Source organism: Ornithodoros turicata, chromosome 3 (assembly GCF_037126465.1).
Source record: "Ornithodoros turicata isolate Travis chromosome 3, ASM3712646v1, whole genome shotgun sequence".
Lineage (NCBI taxonomy): Eukaryota > Metazoa > Arthropoda > Arachnida > Ixodida > Argasidae > Ornithodoros > Ornithodoros turicata.
This window is the reverse complement of record NC_088203.1, coordinates 25,602,200-25,621,762: the sequence shown is the minus strand read 5'-3', so window position 1 is coordinate 25,621,762 and position 19,563 is coordinate 25,602,200. Positions and strand designations below refer to the sequence as shown.

Here is a 19,563-nt window from a genome sequence, read left to right as displayed (position 1 = left end):
AGAAGAATAAGGTAACAATGAAAACTACACATGAAATGAATGTAACTTCGGTGAAACCCAATAACACTAACACAGTAACCATATTCGAATTTCAGTGGCAATCATGGTTGTGTGATTGCATCTTTTATGAGCATGTACTTGTGATCGCAATTAAATTACTTCATAGGAAAGCGTTTTGCAGGTTCAGCGGTAATATACTGGGTGACATGGCGAATATGCGTCTCCTTCGTTGTTTCTCTCGCTTCTCTTCCCCCCCCCCCTTTGTTTCCACTGTTTTATCAGATTTATGCAAGCATTTATGTGCACGTACGTTGGCGTTTCAGTAACAGCAAATTTATTTGAATAAGTATCGCAGCGGCTGGGGTATGCCATATCAAACATCGGCAGTTTTCTGCTCTCATCTAAGTTCAGCGACATCTCTTCCGGCAACGAAACGAGGTAGGAAGGTGTTGTATATATTGAACTATAGAGGAAATATTGCGCATTAAAACTATAGTTCATTTAGGAATATCCAACCTAGCGTCGAGTAAGTAGAAGCGCTAAAAGATGTGGAATTTTTGCCATATCTGCTGACTTATGCATAATTTCTTCAGCGTCCCTTTAAAGTGTGACCGTTTGTACTCCTTACAGGTATACTAGAGTGCCCAGCCTTTACGTGTGCCAGCTATGAGGATTGTGAGGCGAGTGACATGGCGTCAGTAAGGCAGCAAAGTCGCGAGAAAAAATCACGTCGCGAAGACGGCGCCACCGTACTCTCTCTCCATCTGTAGACTGGTTGATCGTAGGAAGCTCTGGATACCTGCTTTCGTCTTCGCTTAAGGCGGTGCATCACCACCGACGCTCTATGGGAATCCCCATACATTTTTCAACTCCCGTAGCGCCGCGAAAATTCGGTTGATCTCCGTGCAACTGCTTTTAAATGGAAGAGGATGCTTAGATCTAGTGCCTGATCGAAGCAGATTTTGCGTTTTAGACTCAGAAATTTTTATATCGTCGTCGAAAGGTTTGGGAAAAGCTATATTTCGAGATTCCGCTCGCTTACAAAATAGAGCCGCCCAAAATCGAAAATCTGGCTCGATCACGCACTAGAAAAACATATCAAGAACCAATACCAACAAAAAGATTTCATCTATGTTAAGCCGTTGACTCGGCACACGAGTTTTTGTCAGGTATGGTCATCCGTGGAGTACGCCGCTTCAGAATGGGCAGCGCAGTGCTGCCATCTCTCATGGAGGGTATCGTCACAAGGCACAACAATTTGAGCGCTGGAAATGCTATACCGCTGCACGTGCAGGTGGACGACGAAGCCGACGTTGACTGTGACGCAGGAGCACGAGCACACGCAGCTTAGCCCTGCCGCAAATACGTGAACGGACTATACTATACATGAGCTGTTCATTCATCGATGTTTATTTTCTCGGGGGGAGGGGCGGGGGAGGGCATGAACGTGGCATGTCATTCCCCCATATAACGCCGGGACGATCGCGTTCAGCCTCACTTCATTGGAAATTGTGTATTAAAAACAGGAATGCAAGAAAAAATTCAGAGCACCAGTCAGCTATCGTATAAAGGAAACACTTGAAGCAAAACCATTGCGGACAGGCACGAAAGCTTCTGGCTGTTTGAGATATGGAAATAGCGAGTTTTAGTATACCGCTACCGGGAGCACCGTAGTTACCGCGTCTACCGCACTCTATCAACAGCTAAGATTCTGTATCACGCACGCTGTCATTGGTTCCGGTGGGCACGGTAACTTACCGGCGACGTTACCAACGGTATACTAAAACTCGCTAATAATTCATGAGTGCAGAACAGGGTTGCGCACTGAGATCACACTGGAGATCACTGAGATCACACTGAGTCACTAAGTCACTTAGTCACTGAGTCACTAAGTCACTGAGATCACACTAAGTCGTGTTGCAGGCAATGCTCGCAGCTTGTTGATGAATGTTGACAATAACGCCGCCGAGCACTTCAATTCCGTTATCGCGAAGTTTGTTGGGGGAAAGCGGATCAACTTCTGTCAGAGGCGGTCTTACCAAACACGCGCATTTGCCGCAGCCGTAACAGTGAACTCACGTGAAGGTTTGCATCATCGTGTGCACAAGGAGATGTGTCAAACAAAGCCAGGGAAGTACACTTTGAGCCTTCAAAAACGTTGTAGTGCACGTGAAGAGGCAAGGGCCAAGCGCCGTCTCAACACCAAAGCGAAGAAGGCCAGCCTTCCAGCCCTGCGTAAGAAGCCCGAGCGCCGAATTGCTGACTATGGGGAACAAGCGCAAAGACCAGACATGGAGCCAACGTCCTTCGCGACGGCATGCATCGACTACAAAAAATTGCTTGAGCTCTCAGAGGAGGAGCATGCCGCATTACAGGAAGACACCATAGAGCAGTCGCTGAGCCTCCGGTGGAAACAAGAAAGGAGAAAGCGGCTTACGGCGTCTTTTTTTTTTGGTAGAGTATGCAGGATGCGCCCCTCTACAAGTGCTTTAGTTACATGTCAGTATTTTGGGCTTTAGTTACATGTCAATATTGTGGGCTTTAGTTACGTCTGTCTGTCACTAATGCACCTGTTCAGTAGCTTCAAGGCGCTCGGAAACCATCACCCATTGTTGTGCACTTGCGGACATGAAAGTCGTTTCTGAACGCAGAAAAGGATTGCGCAGTGAACTAACACTGCAGTGCAAAATGTACAGACTAAAGGGTGTGGCTGACACTGAGCGTCCACCAAGCATCGGACAAGATCATATGGACGTGAACACCGCTGTAGTTTTGGGAGTCCTCTCTAGTGGAGCGCGATATTGAGCCCATGCTCAGTTCTGTGCTGCGCTGAACATGCCGTGTATAGTGACCGGAACATTCGTGAAATATCAGGACCAACTGGCGGACCGTAGCAAGGGTATAGGACAGAGTCACGTACCGGAACTGAGGAAGTAAGTGCGGTCTGTGGAAGTGCACGCATGTCTACCGGTACCAGATCCACGGCCAACTCCACGTATAACCAACCGTCAGTACTGCCTCTTCGTTGTAGGTACTGGACGACGCCTTGTGGAACGAGAAAAGGGTGGTGTACCTTGCGCGAATTTATAGCGACTGCCTCCTGCTAGAGCTTGTTGACCCTCGCTATCCTCGAAGCATGCGAATTAGAGTTCCCGATTACAGAAGGAAGTACGCCAGGCCAGAACAATTGTAATCAGTGTGCCGTGTGCTTTTTGCTAATCGAGACAAGGTCGTGATGTCGGCAGCCACGACGAGGACGAAAAAGAAAGCTAGAGAGGATTTCTGGAAGTTCCTGCGCGGATAGGCAAGATGACACTCACAATGACAATTTGTTACGAAATGCTCTCACTCCGAGATCCAGACTGACAGAACCACGAGCTGAAGGTCACTTCCAGACGAATGGGACATCAGAGACCCAGTTCGCGGCATGCTGATCTGTGCTTGGGTGAAGTCTGGGGCCGTGGTTAGTGACGACCAGGATGAGCACAACGGACCCGAATTATACAGACGACCAAACTGGAAACCTCCATTCGCACTTTACGTTCCAAGCAGCTGTATGGTCCAGGCAGACACATTTTTCTCCTCTACCCTGCTTTTCTTCCCTTTTCTTCTTCTCTTTTGCCTTTTTCCTCCTTCTCCACTGATGTCCAAGGATATGGGAAACGTCATGCAGCCTCTTTGCAGTTTTATTTCATTTCCGCTGACTGTGCAAGTAAATGAAGTGTTTTGTACCACCACAACGTGGTCTGAGATTTGTAAGCCCAGAGTGACAGAAAATAACAAAAACAGGTTGCGGCTTCGTTTCGCAATTTCCGCGGAATGTCGGTAAGCTATAACATGCCGACACCAACGTGTTTCAACCGCGTCGTGTCCAACCTAGGTTTTTTGTGTTACGAGGAATTTCATTTATTATATGCGAAAGCATTGCCGAAATCACACGAAACGACTGGTGACTAACCCTTCGCCCGACAAGAACACAGCACGGAACAGCAACAGATCGACGAAGAAGTTCAGGAGACAGCTGGACAGCCTGTGCGCATTCAAAAGCCGCGCAACTAATTGTTCCGTCTGGCTGAGCGCGATATGCGTGTTTACAGTATTGGACTTGGCATGGGTGAGCACGAGCGGTCATATGTTTGCACAAGATTTCGCTTGACCCGTCGCGCGCAAAGAGAAAACAAAAATAACAGAATAAGAAGAAGTTACATCAGCGGTACCGCATTTCCAAGCAAGCGCCAAAATGTTGTGAAGCGGTGTCTGCGCGAACCATTTCGCTCGCTGCGCCATCCCTCGATTGTAGACGACGAAGTGCCGGCTCTGATGCACCGCCTTAAGGTCTTTTCCAATATATATCTATATTTTACTGAAATCAAGAAATGTCACCGGCGAACCTTGTTCGATTTAAAATGGAATTACCCCCGTGATAAATGTCAATTGATACTGTTGACTTATTTATCGTATGCATTCGTCGAACCACCATATTCGAGAGTCAGCGATAGAAAGAAGAAGAAATGATGCCTGTTTCGCGCGCTCTGAGTCGAACTATGCGCTACGCGACACTTCACAGAAGAAGAGAAGAACAACTCTTTCGTCGCAAGACTTCGAAGCTGCGTTGATTTGGGTACGTCCACGCAAAATACTACGCTCAGTGTATGTGATTAGAGTATTTCAACCCATAAACATCAATCTAAAAAAGATCCGAAATATTTAGCCAATATTTTACTCGCTACTTGAACTGATCAATTTACAGCTTGCCGCCAGTAATGCGTCATCGGAGTAACTTTGTTCAATCGCTGATGACATGCTCGATTGTCGAAACGTGTATTAACTGCATCTGTTGGATGTCATTGCTTTATGTATGTCATTGCAAAAATACAGCGCTTCGACCTGTAAAGGCGCCCCCTATACTCCACACCAAATTGGTATAGCTCCATATTCATAGGATACGACAGTTACAATGTAGAGACAATCATAATGCAAGATATAGGCTCGTAACGTATAACAGGAACTGTACGAGTGCAACGCAAATTTTATGTCACCGATCGCTGAAACCGAGGACCGCGCGAACGTATTTGCATTCAACGCATGTGTAGGGAAAAGAAAGCAACTCCCTTCAGAAACAAGAAACGGAAGAGAGCACAACATACCTGTACAAATTATCTGCCTTGATATTACTACCATTGCATCGTCACTATGGAAATGGACAGTTCATGAAAGAAACAAGTATGTCCCATCTTACGCTGCCTGGCGCAGCGCGCACGCAGCTGTGCGCACATTACTAATGTGCGTGCAAGTACATTCGTGTCTATGTGCGCATGTATGCGCATATTTACATTTATGTGTATTTTGATTGCAGAAAATGGAACCAGAAACCAGGCAAGTATAAGTGCAAACTGTTCGTTTTGTCTCGTGTCTGTGTGTGTCTTTATCTCTTCTTCTGACGGATGCTGAACTATCAGCGGTACATGCACTAAATACCCTGTGACACATTGAAAGGTTCGAGGACGGGAGGACGTAGAGGCAGGAGGCCGTAGTTTAATATTCACCACCAATGGGCTCAAGTTCAAACATGAACTAAATTAAAGGCGGTCGCCAGTAAGCACTGAATGCATACGTAAAAATGACTGCATTTTTCGCGTCGGTATCGTAAAGAATAAATCACAATTCGGGAATCACAATTCCTTTTTCGGCAGGTGAAAAAGGATAATAGAAAAATCTATAGCCAGGAAACCGGCACTACTGTACAGGAACATGAAAGAAAGAAACAAAAAACTGCATGAAGTTCGTGCATCTGTTTCTTTTTTTGCTTGTACCCTTGTCTGTCACAGTGGGCAGTCTCGATTATGATTGAAATTAATGGCCACCTCACACGTGCGTACATAACGCCGCTCAGCGTGTAACATCACAGGAAGCATGGGATTCTATTAGTGATGCAAAACTATCGATAGTACAATCGATACTATCGGTAGTCGTATGAGAGTCGAACTATCGATAGTAAGAAAACCATCGATAGCACTTTCGATAGTCGAGTTTCCATAGACTACCGATAGTACTATGGATAGTCTGCTATCGTAAAACTATCGGGGAGCAGATAAAAATGGAAAAGAAAATGCCTCACTCATACAAGTTTTACAATACAACTTCAGACCTTCTGATGCCGCTCAAACCAACCACAAGGTCACGTGATACACTCTGAATTGGATTGATTGTGGCATTTCAGTCTCATGAGTGCGATTATGATAAACATCTGCTTGCAGCGCACCATCCATACATTACAGCTAACTCGTGTCGCACGTGATTGTTTTCGTTGTCACTGTGGCAGTGCGCAAACGAAGACAGGAACGAAAGCATTGATACTGAGAACCAAAATGTAGCTATCGATAGCAAAGGAAAACAAAAGAACGAGAGGTAGGTAGAGAGAATGAGAGAGGTAGGTAACTGGTGCGGCGCGTCACCTATAAAGCGCACCGCACCCGTCGCAGCCCCTTAGTGACGCCACTGCCCAAGAATTTTGAAGCGTTTGAAACGTGGGTCATACGGCTATTTTGGTTACACGCCTATACGTTGCGAACTTTTACTGTTATGCTCTTGAGAGTGGCATTAGTGAGTGCATCCTACGCTATCGCCTTTGCGTACGTAAGGGATAGTGTGGTGGTTCTGTGCAATGCTCTGTTTTGCGCGTGCGCAGAAGCACCAACGCTATCTCTTACGTACGCAAAGGCGATAGCGTACGATGCATTAAAACTCACTTTTGTTTCCCTGTTCTGATTAATTATTTTTCTGTTTCCAGGTCTGGTTGTACCTTTAAACGTACAGTATGCTTCTTTGCACTTTTTATTTTGCCCGTTGCCCTGGTGATACTGGTCGCCGTGGTCTACCGAAAAGATTTAGGTATTCCCCTTTCGCCCGCTAGAATTCATAATACATAATAGTGAGTTTCAGTGCATCGTATACGCTATCGCCTGTGCGTACGTAAGGAAAAGTTGGTTGCTCTGCGCACGCGCAAAACATAGAGTGTCGCGCATTGCGCAGAACCACCACGCTATCCCTTACGTACGCTATAGCGTTTGCGTGCGTAATGGATAGCGTTGGTGGTTCTGCGCACGCGCAGAACATAGACAGCTTTGCGCATTGCACAGAACCACAACGCTGTCTCTTACGTACGCAAAGAGCGACAGCGTACGATATACTAAAGCTTTACTAATACAAAGTTTTAGTATACCGGAATAGTGAGTTTTAGTACATCCTACGCTATCGCCTTCGCGTACGTTGGCGGTTCTGCGCACGCGCAAGGCACAAGCAGAGCTTTGCTCAGTGCGCAAAATCAGCGCGAAGCTCTCTTTATGTTTCGCACACGCCCTGAACAACCAACGCTGTCCCTTACGTACGGAAAGGCGATAGCGTACGATATACTAAAACCCCCTCACTAATCACTCTAAAACGATACAGGAATCTGCACTCAAACAACTGAACTTCACCATATAGCGCGCTCTTAGCCAATCACCATCCCGAAGGACATCGTTTTGCCCCCTGATTGGTTAAAAACGGGAGGTGTACGCTTTTTTTTTAACACTTATGCAGTTCAAAAAGAAAAGAAAAATGCGTGCGCCCCGCGCTTTCCACAAATGGGGAGTGATAAAGGTATCATTCTGTGATTCTGTGCAATGGTTGGCCTTCACAGTGCTATGTGGTGAAGTTCTGTTTTTAGAGTGTGTCAAGTCAAATATCGGTAACGTGACGTCACTCTGAAGGCGGGTTGGCTCCTGTTACCGGCCGTTGTTCGGTACGGAACGCCTTCCGATCTGCCACAACTTGCTAATTACTGTAAAATTAACTGTAACTACACTCAGAACTTCACCGCATAGCACGCTCCTAGCCAACCATCATCTCGACTGACATCGTTCTCTCCCCTGATTTGCTGGAAACGGGAGGCGTACGCCATTTTTGTGACAATTATGAACTGCATAAGTGTCACAAAATAGGCTCCGCCTCCCGTTTTCAACAAATTAGGGGTGAGAACGCTGTCATTCGGGATGATGGTTGGCTAGGAGCGTGCTATGTGGTGAAACTCATTTTTAAGAGTACTCCTGTAAAAGTATACTGCTGTACACTCTTAAAAATGAACTTCACCGCACAGCACGCTCCTAGCCAACCATAATCTCAAATGACATCGTTATCTGCCCGAATTTGTTGAAAACGTGAGGCTTGCGCCTTATGCTGACACTTATGCTGTTCATAATTGTCACAAAAAAGGCGTACGCCTGCCGTTTTCAACAAATCAGGTCAGATAACGATATCATTCGAGATTATGGTTGGCTAGGAGCGTGCTATGCGGTGATGTTCATCTTTACTAGCGGCAATGACGTTAAACTGGTAAAAGTTCCAGTTCTGCCCCATCCAGAACCCGTCCAGAGAAGGAACAGATTCGATGTTTCGAATAACCAATTTCAGAAGTGGAGTTTCAGGCTTTATCTCAGGGGACGACGTAAACGATCACCTGCTTTCAAATTACACACACAAAAGGGAGTGATATCTGTGGCGAGGGTTACTCCCAAAAAGGAGTTACAAGGGGCCTTCGTAACGAGGCTCACCCCTCTAAATAGATGATCAAAACACCCTCCGCCGTTATTTCTGCTACGCAGCACAAGGGTCCGCAGGCCGGAAAGGCGTTCAAGTTAAATATGATGCGAACTGTACCTCTACAAATGTTTCAGTTGTGATACCAGTGATGTCAAATTTTCTTCCAAATGGTTTATTACACGCTCTGTCTTTTCTGTTCCCAAAACAGAGGGTGCCGTTCCAGCACTCCAACAGTTAGGTATGTAACGTACAGGTTTGTACAAGGTGCCCAGTAGTAGAATTTCAGTGAAGTTACCGCGTACTAAGCGAAAAAGTAACTGAGTAGAGTATAATTGAGTCCAATGCCAACTACTCACGAATGGGATTCGTTGCTTTCGAGATACTATCGAGTTGCAGTTTATGATATTTCCGCCGATGTCTTCTTGGTACATGCTCTCCTCTGCGGACGTCATGCACGACAATGGCGTTCGCCCGGATACAAAACGGACATAAGCGTGCCGGCCGTCTTAACTGTACTTATGGTTTCCATTAACTGTTAATTTGTGTTATTAACGTATGTACCCGTACTCACGCGCTATGACCCCATGAAACAACGGTCCTCTACCTTGGCCTTGACAGACCCCGGAAGAGTAATTTCCCCAGAAATGGACCTCTGGGGGATGGGGGGCACAGAGCTTGCAAAGGAGGGAAGGGCTATATCTATATGGACACCTGTTTATGGGCATATGCATTGGTAGCCGAGTTGCATTGGGCAATCTGATATTTCAGGGAGGGGGGGGGGGGGTTGCATTGAAAAAAAAGAAAAACAGTTGGTGGAAATCCCTGCCCCGGACATTTACCAATGCGCCCTTCTAGTCTACACATTGTCCCGCTCCTTTAGACTGTAGGCGCCGCAGAAGGATGGTGGTACCCGGCAGAACCTCAGATGAAATGTATGCACAATATGGCATAACGCTCAACCCGAAAAAAATAAAGAAAAACAAGAACTGAAGTATCCGTTAGCGAGTAAAAAAATAAAAGTTAAGATACTAAATACGGACTTTTAAAAGTACAGTCAAACTCCTTTACAACGAAACTCAGGGGACAGCAAAAAAAAAATTCACAGTAAAGGTATTTTCGTTAAAAAGGATGTCCATTATTGGACCTATAGGCTCCAGCGGGACCGCAAAAAAAAAAAATTTGCTGTAGTGGTATTTCCGTTAAAAAGGTGTTCGCTATAAAGGAGTTTGACTGTATTTGTAATACACCAAGTTACTCAAGTATTTAAGACAGAGTAACTTGAGTAGAGTATTTACAAGTCTGATATGTCAAAGTCAAAATATACGAATAATTACCTGACTCCTAAGATAAAGGTGCAATGTCGCTTAACACTCGCGTATAAATCCACAAAAAATGCACTATTTTTTTCACAGTGGGGTTTGGTGATCCAACACGTGGAAGAGGCCTTGCAGAAGGTAAATACTAAGCGCTAACTGCTGCATCTAACGACATAAGTGTCTGCCATCCACTGTTAAAACAGAACTTCACCGCATAGCACGCTCCTAGCCAACCGTCATTCCGAATGATATCATTCTGGGCATTGACTTGTTGAAAATGAGAGGAGGCGCCTATCTGGGACAGATTATCTTCTCCCAAACTTGCGCCTCCCCCCTGTTTTGAACAAATCATGAGACAATGATATCATTCGGTATGATGGTTGGTCAGGAGCGTGCTATGTGGCGAAGTTCTGTTTTAACAGTGTCCGATGAACGCTCGCAGGCAATCCATGTACCTCAGCCATCGAGGTGATGCCTTGTATTCCCGAGACCGTTTTCTTCACCCACTATTACGATGCGAGGCTCAAGCAGTGCCTCAACAAAGTCGATTACGACGTTGGCTGTCTGCATGTGCCGCCCTCTTACGCCAATATGTCCGTCCTGGGAATGAGAGAATGCCAGGAAAAGTGCATCCGCAAGGTCCCCGGTGAGTTTCGTTCGCCGATCATGGTGGATTAATTTTCCATCAGTTGTTGTTGTCGTAACGATAGGGTGGGGCGTAATCGCCAGGGAAGATATCGCTGGTCACAAGGAACGAGTCATATAGGAGTCTCTACACTGTTAAAACAGAACTTCACCACATAGCACGCTCCTAACCAACCATCATACCGAATGATATCATTCTGTGTCATGATTTGTTCAAAACAGGCGGGAGGTGCCTATTTGGGACAGATTATCTTGTCCCAGATAGGCGCCTCCCCCCTGTTTTGAACAAATCATGACACAGAATGATATCATTCAGTATGATGGTTGGTTAGGAGCGTGCTATGTGGTGAAGTTCTGTTTTAACAGTGTAGGTAAGGAATCGCGAATCACTTGGGGTTATGCACTCCAAGAAACAAGGGTGTGAAAAGGTGGTAACTTGTATAGTTACCACCTAGGTCAACATAGCGTCTGATAAGGGGTGTAACAGGGTGGCAAAAGCAATTATCATATACCCAAATTGCTACAAAAGGGTTATGCACACTCTCAAAACAGGACTTCACCGCATAGCACGCTGTGCACCAACCAGTGCCACGAATGATAGGGTTATCGCTTATATGGTTGGAAGACAGAGGGGGGCGTACACCTTTTTGTGGCAATTTTCATATATCCAAATTGCCACAAAAAGGCGTACGCCCCCTTCTCTCCGAATCAGAAGCGATAACCCTATTATTCGTGGCAACGTGCATGCAAGGCAACGTGCCATGCAACGTGTATGCAAGCAGCGTGCTATGCGGTGAAGTTCTGTTTTTAGAGCGCACTCTAAGAAAAAAGGGTGTGAAAACGTGGTAACTTCTATAGTAACTTCTATAGTTACCACCTAGGTCAACATATCGTCTCTGATAAAGGGTGTAACAGGGTGGCAAAATCAATCATCATATACCCAAATTGCTACAAAAAGGCGTACGCCCCCCTCGGTCACCGAATCAGAAGTGGTAACCCTATCATTCGTGGAAGAGAGTGAGGTAGCAGGTAGAACTTTGCAACCTTTTAGGCACAACGTATTCGACAACTATACCTCCTAAATGGTATAACCGCTCCACCCTTGTTTCTGGGAGTGTGGCAATAACATGAATGAAGTGAAACAGACGATGGCTTAGTATGGTTGGACGTACATGTCGGCCGAATATCTGCTTTTTACTTCGTGCGCTATAGCATGAAAGAAACATAATAGAACATTCGAGTAGAACATCGAGTCAGGCGATCCATTGTCTATTAGCCATTCGATCCAATCGGGAACTGTATATATGGCTTCGGCTGTGACTCTTTCCTACCAGGTCATAACTTCCTTTTGTCTTCGTTTGCAGACGATATCTGCTACCTACCTTTCGAGTTCGGCACGTGCACAAAGACTGATCTCATTCCTCTGTACTACATGAATACTACGACCAACACTTGTCAACAATGGAGGCCTGAGAACGGAACGTGCATGGAGCTCCACTACGACTCGGAAGCCGTCTGCGAGCATCTCTGCGGCGCCGGAAATGGCGGTGCGTGCATCACTACTCGGGTGTCTGCGACGTAGGCAACACGTGATGGGCGCACTACAGACGCTGCCGCCATACCGCCGTTCATTCGTTCGGTGAACTCGTTCGCAACGACATAATCGTTTAATCTTCCTTCCTGGGCCAAATCAAGGCACGTGGCATGCCCAAGATTCGCGGACACGTCTCCCTAAAGTGCGCTTCGCCTAATAGCACGCGTTGTGTAAGTGAGACAACTGTACACTGTTAAAACAGAACTTCACCACATAGCACGCTCCTAGCCAACCATCATTCCGAATGATATCATTCCGTGCAATGATTTGTTGAAAATGAGAGGAGGCGCCTATTTGGGACAGATTATCTTGTCCCAGATAGGCGCCTCCCTCCTTTTTTGAACAAATCATGACACAGAATGATATCATTCGGCATGATGGTTGGTTAGGAGCGTGCTATGTGGTGAAGTTCTGTTTTAACAGTGTACGTTTGTACACGTGTATAGGTGAGAGGAGGATTGAAACGCGAAAGGAAGGAGGAGGACAGGAGAGAGCGAACACTTATCACGGATCACGTCGTTTTGATTGGTGATAACGGGCACCGTGTGACGAGCTTGATAAGGATTCTTCAAACTGCTTCGTCGCTTTCAAATGCCAGATTTCTTTTTAGAGGAGTATCGCTGGTATGAATGGCATTCCCAATGCCATCATACATCCGATACTTTCTGTTTTCACTATTATTGAAGTGCGTTCCATTTAAAATGAGTCGAGCATTTTTATAAAAACGTTGCATTGCAGTTGAACGAGGCTTATAGTGCGTAATGTTAAAAAGGGTGCAGAGATACTCAGTCTATTTTTTGTTTCCTCGTAAATTACATAATTCGTTAATTAAAATTATTTGGTGATTCTTTTAACTGCAGGGGCTATAGCAAAACTGTCAATGGCGGAGTTGTAGAGGGGTAAGGGAGTCTTTGATTCTCTTGCCCGTGATTATGTACCTCATCTCAATTCTGTATCTTTTTTCTTTTTTTCCCCGGTTTCAAAAAAGTGCCCCTAAAGTTTCGAAACACCGCCAGACAGCAGTACAAACGCACACGAAAAGAAGTGATCTGTTCGCGCCATTAGCGCCAAAGAGGCGCCATTAGCGCATTTTTGTGTGGGAAAAACCAATACCACCTAGGTAGCACCAGGCCTGCTCCCACGTGACACGGCGTCACACAGGAAGGCCTGCTGTGGATGCTGCTATGATGTCGATGAAAGAGCGAACGAGAAGAAAACTTGAAGCAAGTCGCAAAGCCAGGCAGGCCTCCGTGGGGTGACGTAAGCGCGCAGGCCTGATGCTATCTACACTCTTAAAAATGAACTTCACCGCATAGCACGCTCCTAACCAACCATCATCTCAAATGATATCGTTATCTGCCCTGATTTGTTGAAAATTGGAGGCGTACGCCTTTTCTGTGACAATTATGAACAGCATAAGTGTCACAAAAATGGCGTACGCCTCCCGTTTTCAACAAATCAGGGCAGATAACGATATCATTCGAGATTATGGTTGGCTAGGAGCGTGCTATGCGGTGAAGTTCATTTTTAAGAGTGAAGGAGATGTTGGAAAAATAAAATGAACGCAGCCGTGCGAATGCTTTCCGCAGATGCGACATCGGCTGTGTTGCACTGCTACACCGCTCTCGACTGTCTCTTTCCACAATACCAGTATAATTTAGAGCTATGAAGGAATCAGACACGTGTCGCTACGAGACCAAGTTGTTCATGAACGGTATACAACGTGACCATCTCTTTGCGCTACACATCGACAACTGGACAGCCCAGCCACAAAACATGCCGCCGATCACAATCACACATCTAATATAGCTGCAGCCTGCAGCTTCGAATAGCAGAAACGCGAACTCTTTTCATCCCGCAAATCGGAGAGCTCGCGAAGGGGGTTCGTTTGGCGCCGGCGGGCCTCCCAGCACAACAGCTATTACCACGCGGGCAACCTTTGTCCTTTTGTGTGTGTGCTTGGTGTGATCGTGTCAGTCGGGTCAGTTAATTCATTCTCACGAAAATGCTGTCAACGACGAGCTGGGCAAACCACATAATCAACGAAGGTAATTGCGATTTTGAGTGTGATCATGTGTGCTGGACGCCGACATGTCTAGCTTCTTCCGCAACCCCTTTTCTGCATCTGCATTAGCGAGTTCACGACAACAGTTCCGAAAACATAAGCAGCCAATCGCCTTGTTTCTTTTAAACGGGGGGATCTGTCCAAGACCGCCACAAGTTCTCACTGTCAACTTCCGAACTATATTTCAACATTTGGAATTCAAAATACTTATGTACAAGGAAAATTTATGTATGAATATGTATATTGTACATATCAATATTTATCTCGCATCACATTGCTAAGCTTGAATTTGACAGCTTTTTTTATACTATCAGAGTACTACTGACATATTGTGTCATGTCTGTCGTTCCGACGATTAATGGCGCCAGCAGAAATGATTCAGAGCATGATTTGAACAGAGAGCGCAAGAAGGGCAGGTACAATCTTGACATAGCAACAACGAAACTCGTTTGCACGCTGGCGGCAAACTCATGTGTGTCACCGGCTCCTCTCGGCCGCGCCGCGAACGCTGAGGAGGCAACCGCATTTTGAAACGCATGTGTGAAGTGAGCTGTATGCGTGTTTTTTTGTTTGTTTTTTTCACAAGGTACCGTTTTTATTGCAGGATCCAAGTGCATGACCAAGCGGAAGCTCACCATGTGTCATTTCTTGAAGAAAGCCATTCGAAGAAAAGTTTTCTACAACAGGCTGAGCAACGAGTGCCAAGGGTGGCCGACATTTTGTTTAGCGGGTCCCAATAAGTTCCAGGACGAAGAATCTTGTAGAAGAACTTGCATTGCATAATTATTGTGAATACGCTGTCATACAGGGAGTGCATACCACGATCTACGCCAGTTACACGCATACTTGCCAGAATATTCGACTTGCTGAAAATATACATTTCTTCCTTTCCACATAGGTACAGGTACAGGGAGTGATTTCAAACGTGGCCGACACGTGGTTGTGAGATGCAGGCGCAAGAGTAGTGTAAACGCGACCGGCCTACTTGTCACAAGCCGTTAAAAAATTATCGGCGCGTGAAAAATCGGGACGCCACTTTAAAAGGTTACAGTGTAGTCATGCAGTCAAATGCTACTGCCCTGCCAGTAGAATTTCTAACGTAAGTAACAGTAACAAAAAGCGTTAAAATACCCCAGTGCTGGGTAAAAACAAGGACAAATGCTTGCGGTGTGTCCTTCATTTTGTGGTACTAGTAGCACGGCTACGCTCTCAGAAAAAAGGGTGGGCAGTTGCACCTTTCAGGAGGTAATATTTGTCTATGTTGTGCCTAAAAGGTTGCAAAGTTCTACCTGCTACGGTAGCAGGTAGTGGTACGGCAGGTAGGTGGCAGGTACGGTAGCAGGTAGTGGTAACCCTATCATTCGTGGGAGTGAATGAGGTAGCAGTGCTACCTCATTCACTCCCACGAATGATAGGGTTACCACTTCTGATTCGGTGAGCGAGGGGGGCGTACGCCTTTTTGTAGGAATTTGGATATATGATAATTGCTTTTACCACCCTTTTAAGCCCTTTGTCAGACGCTATGTTGACCTACACTCTTAAAAATGAACTTCACCACATAGCAGGCTCCTAGCCAACCACCATCCCGAATGACAGCGTTCTCGCCCCTGATTTGTTGAAAACGGGAGGAGGAGCCTATTTTGTGCCGTGCATAATGGACAGAAAATAGGCTCCTCCTCCCGTTTTCAACAAATCTAGGGCGAGAACGTTGTCATTCGGGGTGATGGTTGGCTAGGAGCGTGCTATGTGGTGAAGTTCATTTTTAAGAGTGTAGGTGGTAACTATAGAAGTTACCACTTTTTCACATCCTTACAGTACCCCACAGTGTACCGTATTTGCTACTTTCCAGTATCTGGGTAGCGATCGCGCTACATTTTAAATTGGTAACGTGGCAAATAGGGGTAGGGGTGGACTCTTTCTCCACTACCGCTATTTTTCATACAGGGTGTTTTAAAAAACGTGTCATTCGGACTTTATAAAAAAACGGGGCGACGGAAAAATACGGGGTAAATGGCACTTGTGTGTCAACTGAATTTGCCATCTTGCAAAAATATTTTCATTTGATTTTAATTAAAATAAATTGAATTTCTTTAATAGAACTCCAAAATTTCCCAAGTCAACATATCGTTTTTTTTTTACAGAATTAAAGAGCCCGTAGCGAACTTAGTCAGATCCACCAAGAAATCCGCTCGATATTGCAAATGGAATGGTTGAGGCTTCAGAGTTTCGGGTATTCATCAGCGCACCAAATCAGTCGGAAAAATGCGCGGAGGGCAGGACATGCTCCTGCCCCCATGAAGCTAGAACAGTTTATCGCCGGACCGGAGTGCTGCACAAGACGCGCAGATAAGGCAGGTGACATTCCATCATACGTTGATAAGCAGCAAACAAAAATGATTCCGCCTCTTTTTTCCCGCCCTGCGTTTTTTCGACCTATCTTTCATGGGGGCAGGAGCATGTCCTCCTCTCCACGAATCTTTGCGTCTGATTTGGTGCGCCGTTGAATACCCGAAACTTCGGGACTTTTTTTTGGCAGTTCCATTTGCAATATCGAGCGGATTTCTTAGTGGATCTGACTAAGTACGCTACGGGCTCTCTAATTCTGTAAAAAACAAAACAAAAACGTTAGGTTGACTTGGGAAATTTTGGAGTTCAATTAAAGAAATTCAATTTATTTTAATTAAAATCAAATGAAAATATTTTTTCAAGGTGGCAAATTCATTTGCCACACAAATGCCGTTTACCCCGTATTTTTCCGTCGCCCCGTTTTTTTATCAAGTCCGAATGACACGTTTTTTGAAACACCCTGTATGTGGAAAAAAGTAAAATAACAGCAAATCAATTTATTCTTGTTCCTTTTAGTTGCTTTCTAATCAGACAAATTCATATGACCATCTTCTTGAATTGCACTTTCATAGGCTAGGCGCTGTCGAATAGTTTGGAATATGATTTGTGTGTGTGTGTGTGTGTGTGTGTGTGTGTGTTTTTTTTGGGGGGGGGTGCGCATTTTTAACTTCTAGCTCACATTTGCGAAACAGGTATGTATACCATATTGCATAACATGGACAACGAATAAGCTAGTTCCATCATACAATCAGTTGTTAAACTGTGAGCGTGTTGATAGCACATTTACAGCTTTCTCTCTCTCTCTCTTTTTTTTTTCATCTATAGTGTTCGGAGCAGATAAAGCGTCGTGTCCTTTGGAACAGGAATACAAAAATATATCGGAAACGCCCCAGATATCGCTCTAAACTACTTATCACTCTAAACGTACCGCCCACTGGTGTTTGTGTCGCAGGTGAAGCATTTCTCGCAAGATAGAACCCAATTGGGTTCTATCACGCTTGTCCTGCCCGAGGTGGATATTCGCCTCGGGCCGGCTCGGTGTTGGGGTGTTGTCCTTCTACGCGTTCTTAGTGCTTTAATCAAGATGCAATATCAACGTTCCCAGTACACAATGCAATGTAATGCTACAGTTACAGGTACTCCCCTAACGGTGCTCGATACTTTCATTAGTCATGCTTTCTTCCATCATCCCCAAAAGTAAACTAAACGATAATCATTTTCTCGGTTCACCGGGTATATTGAGTAATACATTCCATTGTTGTAAATGAATAATTTATTTTTTAAACATTCTATATGCACATATCAGCAGGGTTTGGAACCGGAACTGAACCCGAACCGAAAACCTGAAAACATCGTTATTTTCTGGCGAACCCGAACCGAACCGAACCCGAACAATTTTTTGCTTGTCCTGAACCGAACCGAAACTGAACCGAAAAAAATGCATACGGTTACCGGTTCGGAAATCGGTTCAGACTTGAAATAACTGTACTACTGACCGACCTTTTTTGACTCACCTGAAATGGTTCTATCACATCTTTCTCTTACAACCGTGTACGGTGAGCGTAAGCTCGCTTTCATGTTGTAAAATTACTGCCCATGAACCGGTTAAATCGGGACCGGAAAAAGTAACGGTTCCAATCCCTGTAAATGTCCCGACCGCTGACCGATTTCTTTTTTTTGTCTGTGTGTGTGCGGGGGGGGGGGGGTTCTCCTTGAGCCGAACCCGAGCCGCACCAATATGCCTGAACCCGAACCCGAACCGGACCAAAGAAAATACCGGTTCCGATCCCTGCATATCAGTAGCAAATTATACACATATGTTTATTCACAGTATGTCGACTAGATCAGAGGTCTGAATGGCCCTCGATGACGTACTCTGTGGTCCGCGGGTCCTTCGCCACCAAAAAGAACGAAGCTGCCCTCTTAAAAATTCAGTGAAGAATTAGGAATGAAACCAAATTTTTAGGCCTTGTTTTTAGCCTTGCCCGGCGCACTGCTGCCCCTGTCCATGTTAGGCAGAATACACGTATGTGAGCACTTGTGGCTCATGAACTTCACCACGGACACGGCAACATGGCCTTCGCGTGCACTTTGGAGGACTGCCACCGTAACTAATGTGAGGATTAATCATGAAAAGGGTGAAGCACGTAGGACGTAAGAGATGAACACGGGACAAGGCGCTTTACACGACGAATGTTGTTCAACTAGCCCAACTCACTGTTTTGGCGAGGATTAAGATGGGCCCATCTTGATTGTAACACTAAGTGAAATAGTACGTGGCACACTAAAAAATATAGAGACGGAGCACGTTATGTACAAAGGCCATTACGTTTTAATCTTTAGAAGCAAGTAGCAAAAACCCTACGCCATCCATGGTCAATAATGTCAGCTAGGTTTTTCTCTCTGAGCTTTTCTATTTCTTTTTCCAACTTGAAATTGTAGGCAAAGGCAACAATACAGTGCGTAAATAGGAGATAATTTCAGTGCTCCTGAAGTATCAAACATGCATCCTGCACACACGTCCTGGCTCCACAATGACTATACACCGCTCCTGTTTTTTGTGTATGCTTTTTATTTCATGGTACCATCAGGGTGTTTTATGGTAATTACCGCACTTTCTTTGCTGGGTGGCCCCCCATGACGTGGTCTGGGTTCATGGCGTCCCGCGACTCGATTTGAGTTTCAGGCCTCTGGACTAGATGGTACATGCTCGTTATGTACCCACGAACGGTCACTCCACCCGCTATCGTAGTTGTTCAATGCTTTGGCTTCCACACGTCACGTAGTCATATTCGTGTGCCATCACTTGCGTCTACCTTCTAAAAAGTGCTAGAAAGTTGCTGAAAAAAGTATTACTGAGTTACAGACACTAGGCTTCTGAAAATGTATCCAATATTTTCCTAAAGATACGTAACCCGGTGCTATTTTTCTGCACACCCCTTTCGCTGCACACCGCCTCGCTCAGGTAGGTTGTTCAGGTATATCTTCCTGCAGCTGTCGTTATTGAGTTGAAGCGC

The 19,563-nt window shown here is 45.4% G+C and overlaps 1 protein-coding gene across 1 annotated transcript; it reads left to right on the top strand.

Annotated features, from left to right (window-relative positions):
• Positions 1-4,523: 4,523 nt before the first annotated feature.
• Positions 4,524-15,093, top strand: LOC135390073 (uncharacterized). Its single transcript, XM_064620083.1, has 8 exons — positions 4,524-4,621; positions 5,357-5,376; positions 6,791-6,891; positions 8,789-8,818; positions 9,993-10,034; positions 10,339-10,542; positions 11,906-12,088; positions 14,805-15,093. Exons 2-8 carry the CDS (start codon positions 5,360-5,362, stop codon positions 14,981-14,983), a joined length of 756 nt encoding a protein of 251 aa, XP_064476153.1. The 5' UTR covers positions 4,524-4,621; positions 5,357-5,359; the 3' UTR covers positions 14,984-15,093.
• Positions 15,094-19,563: the final 4,470 nt, after the last annotated feature.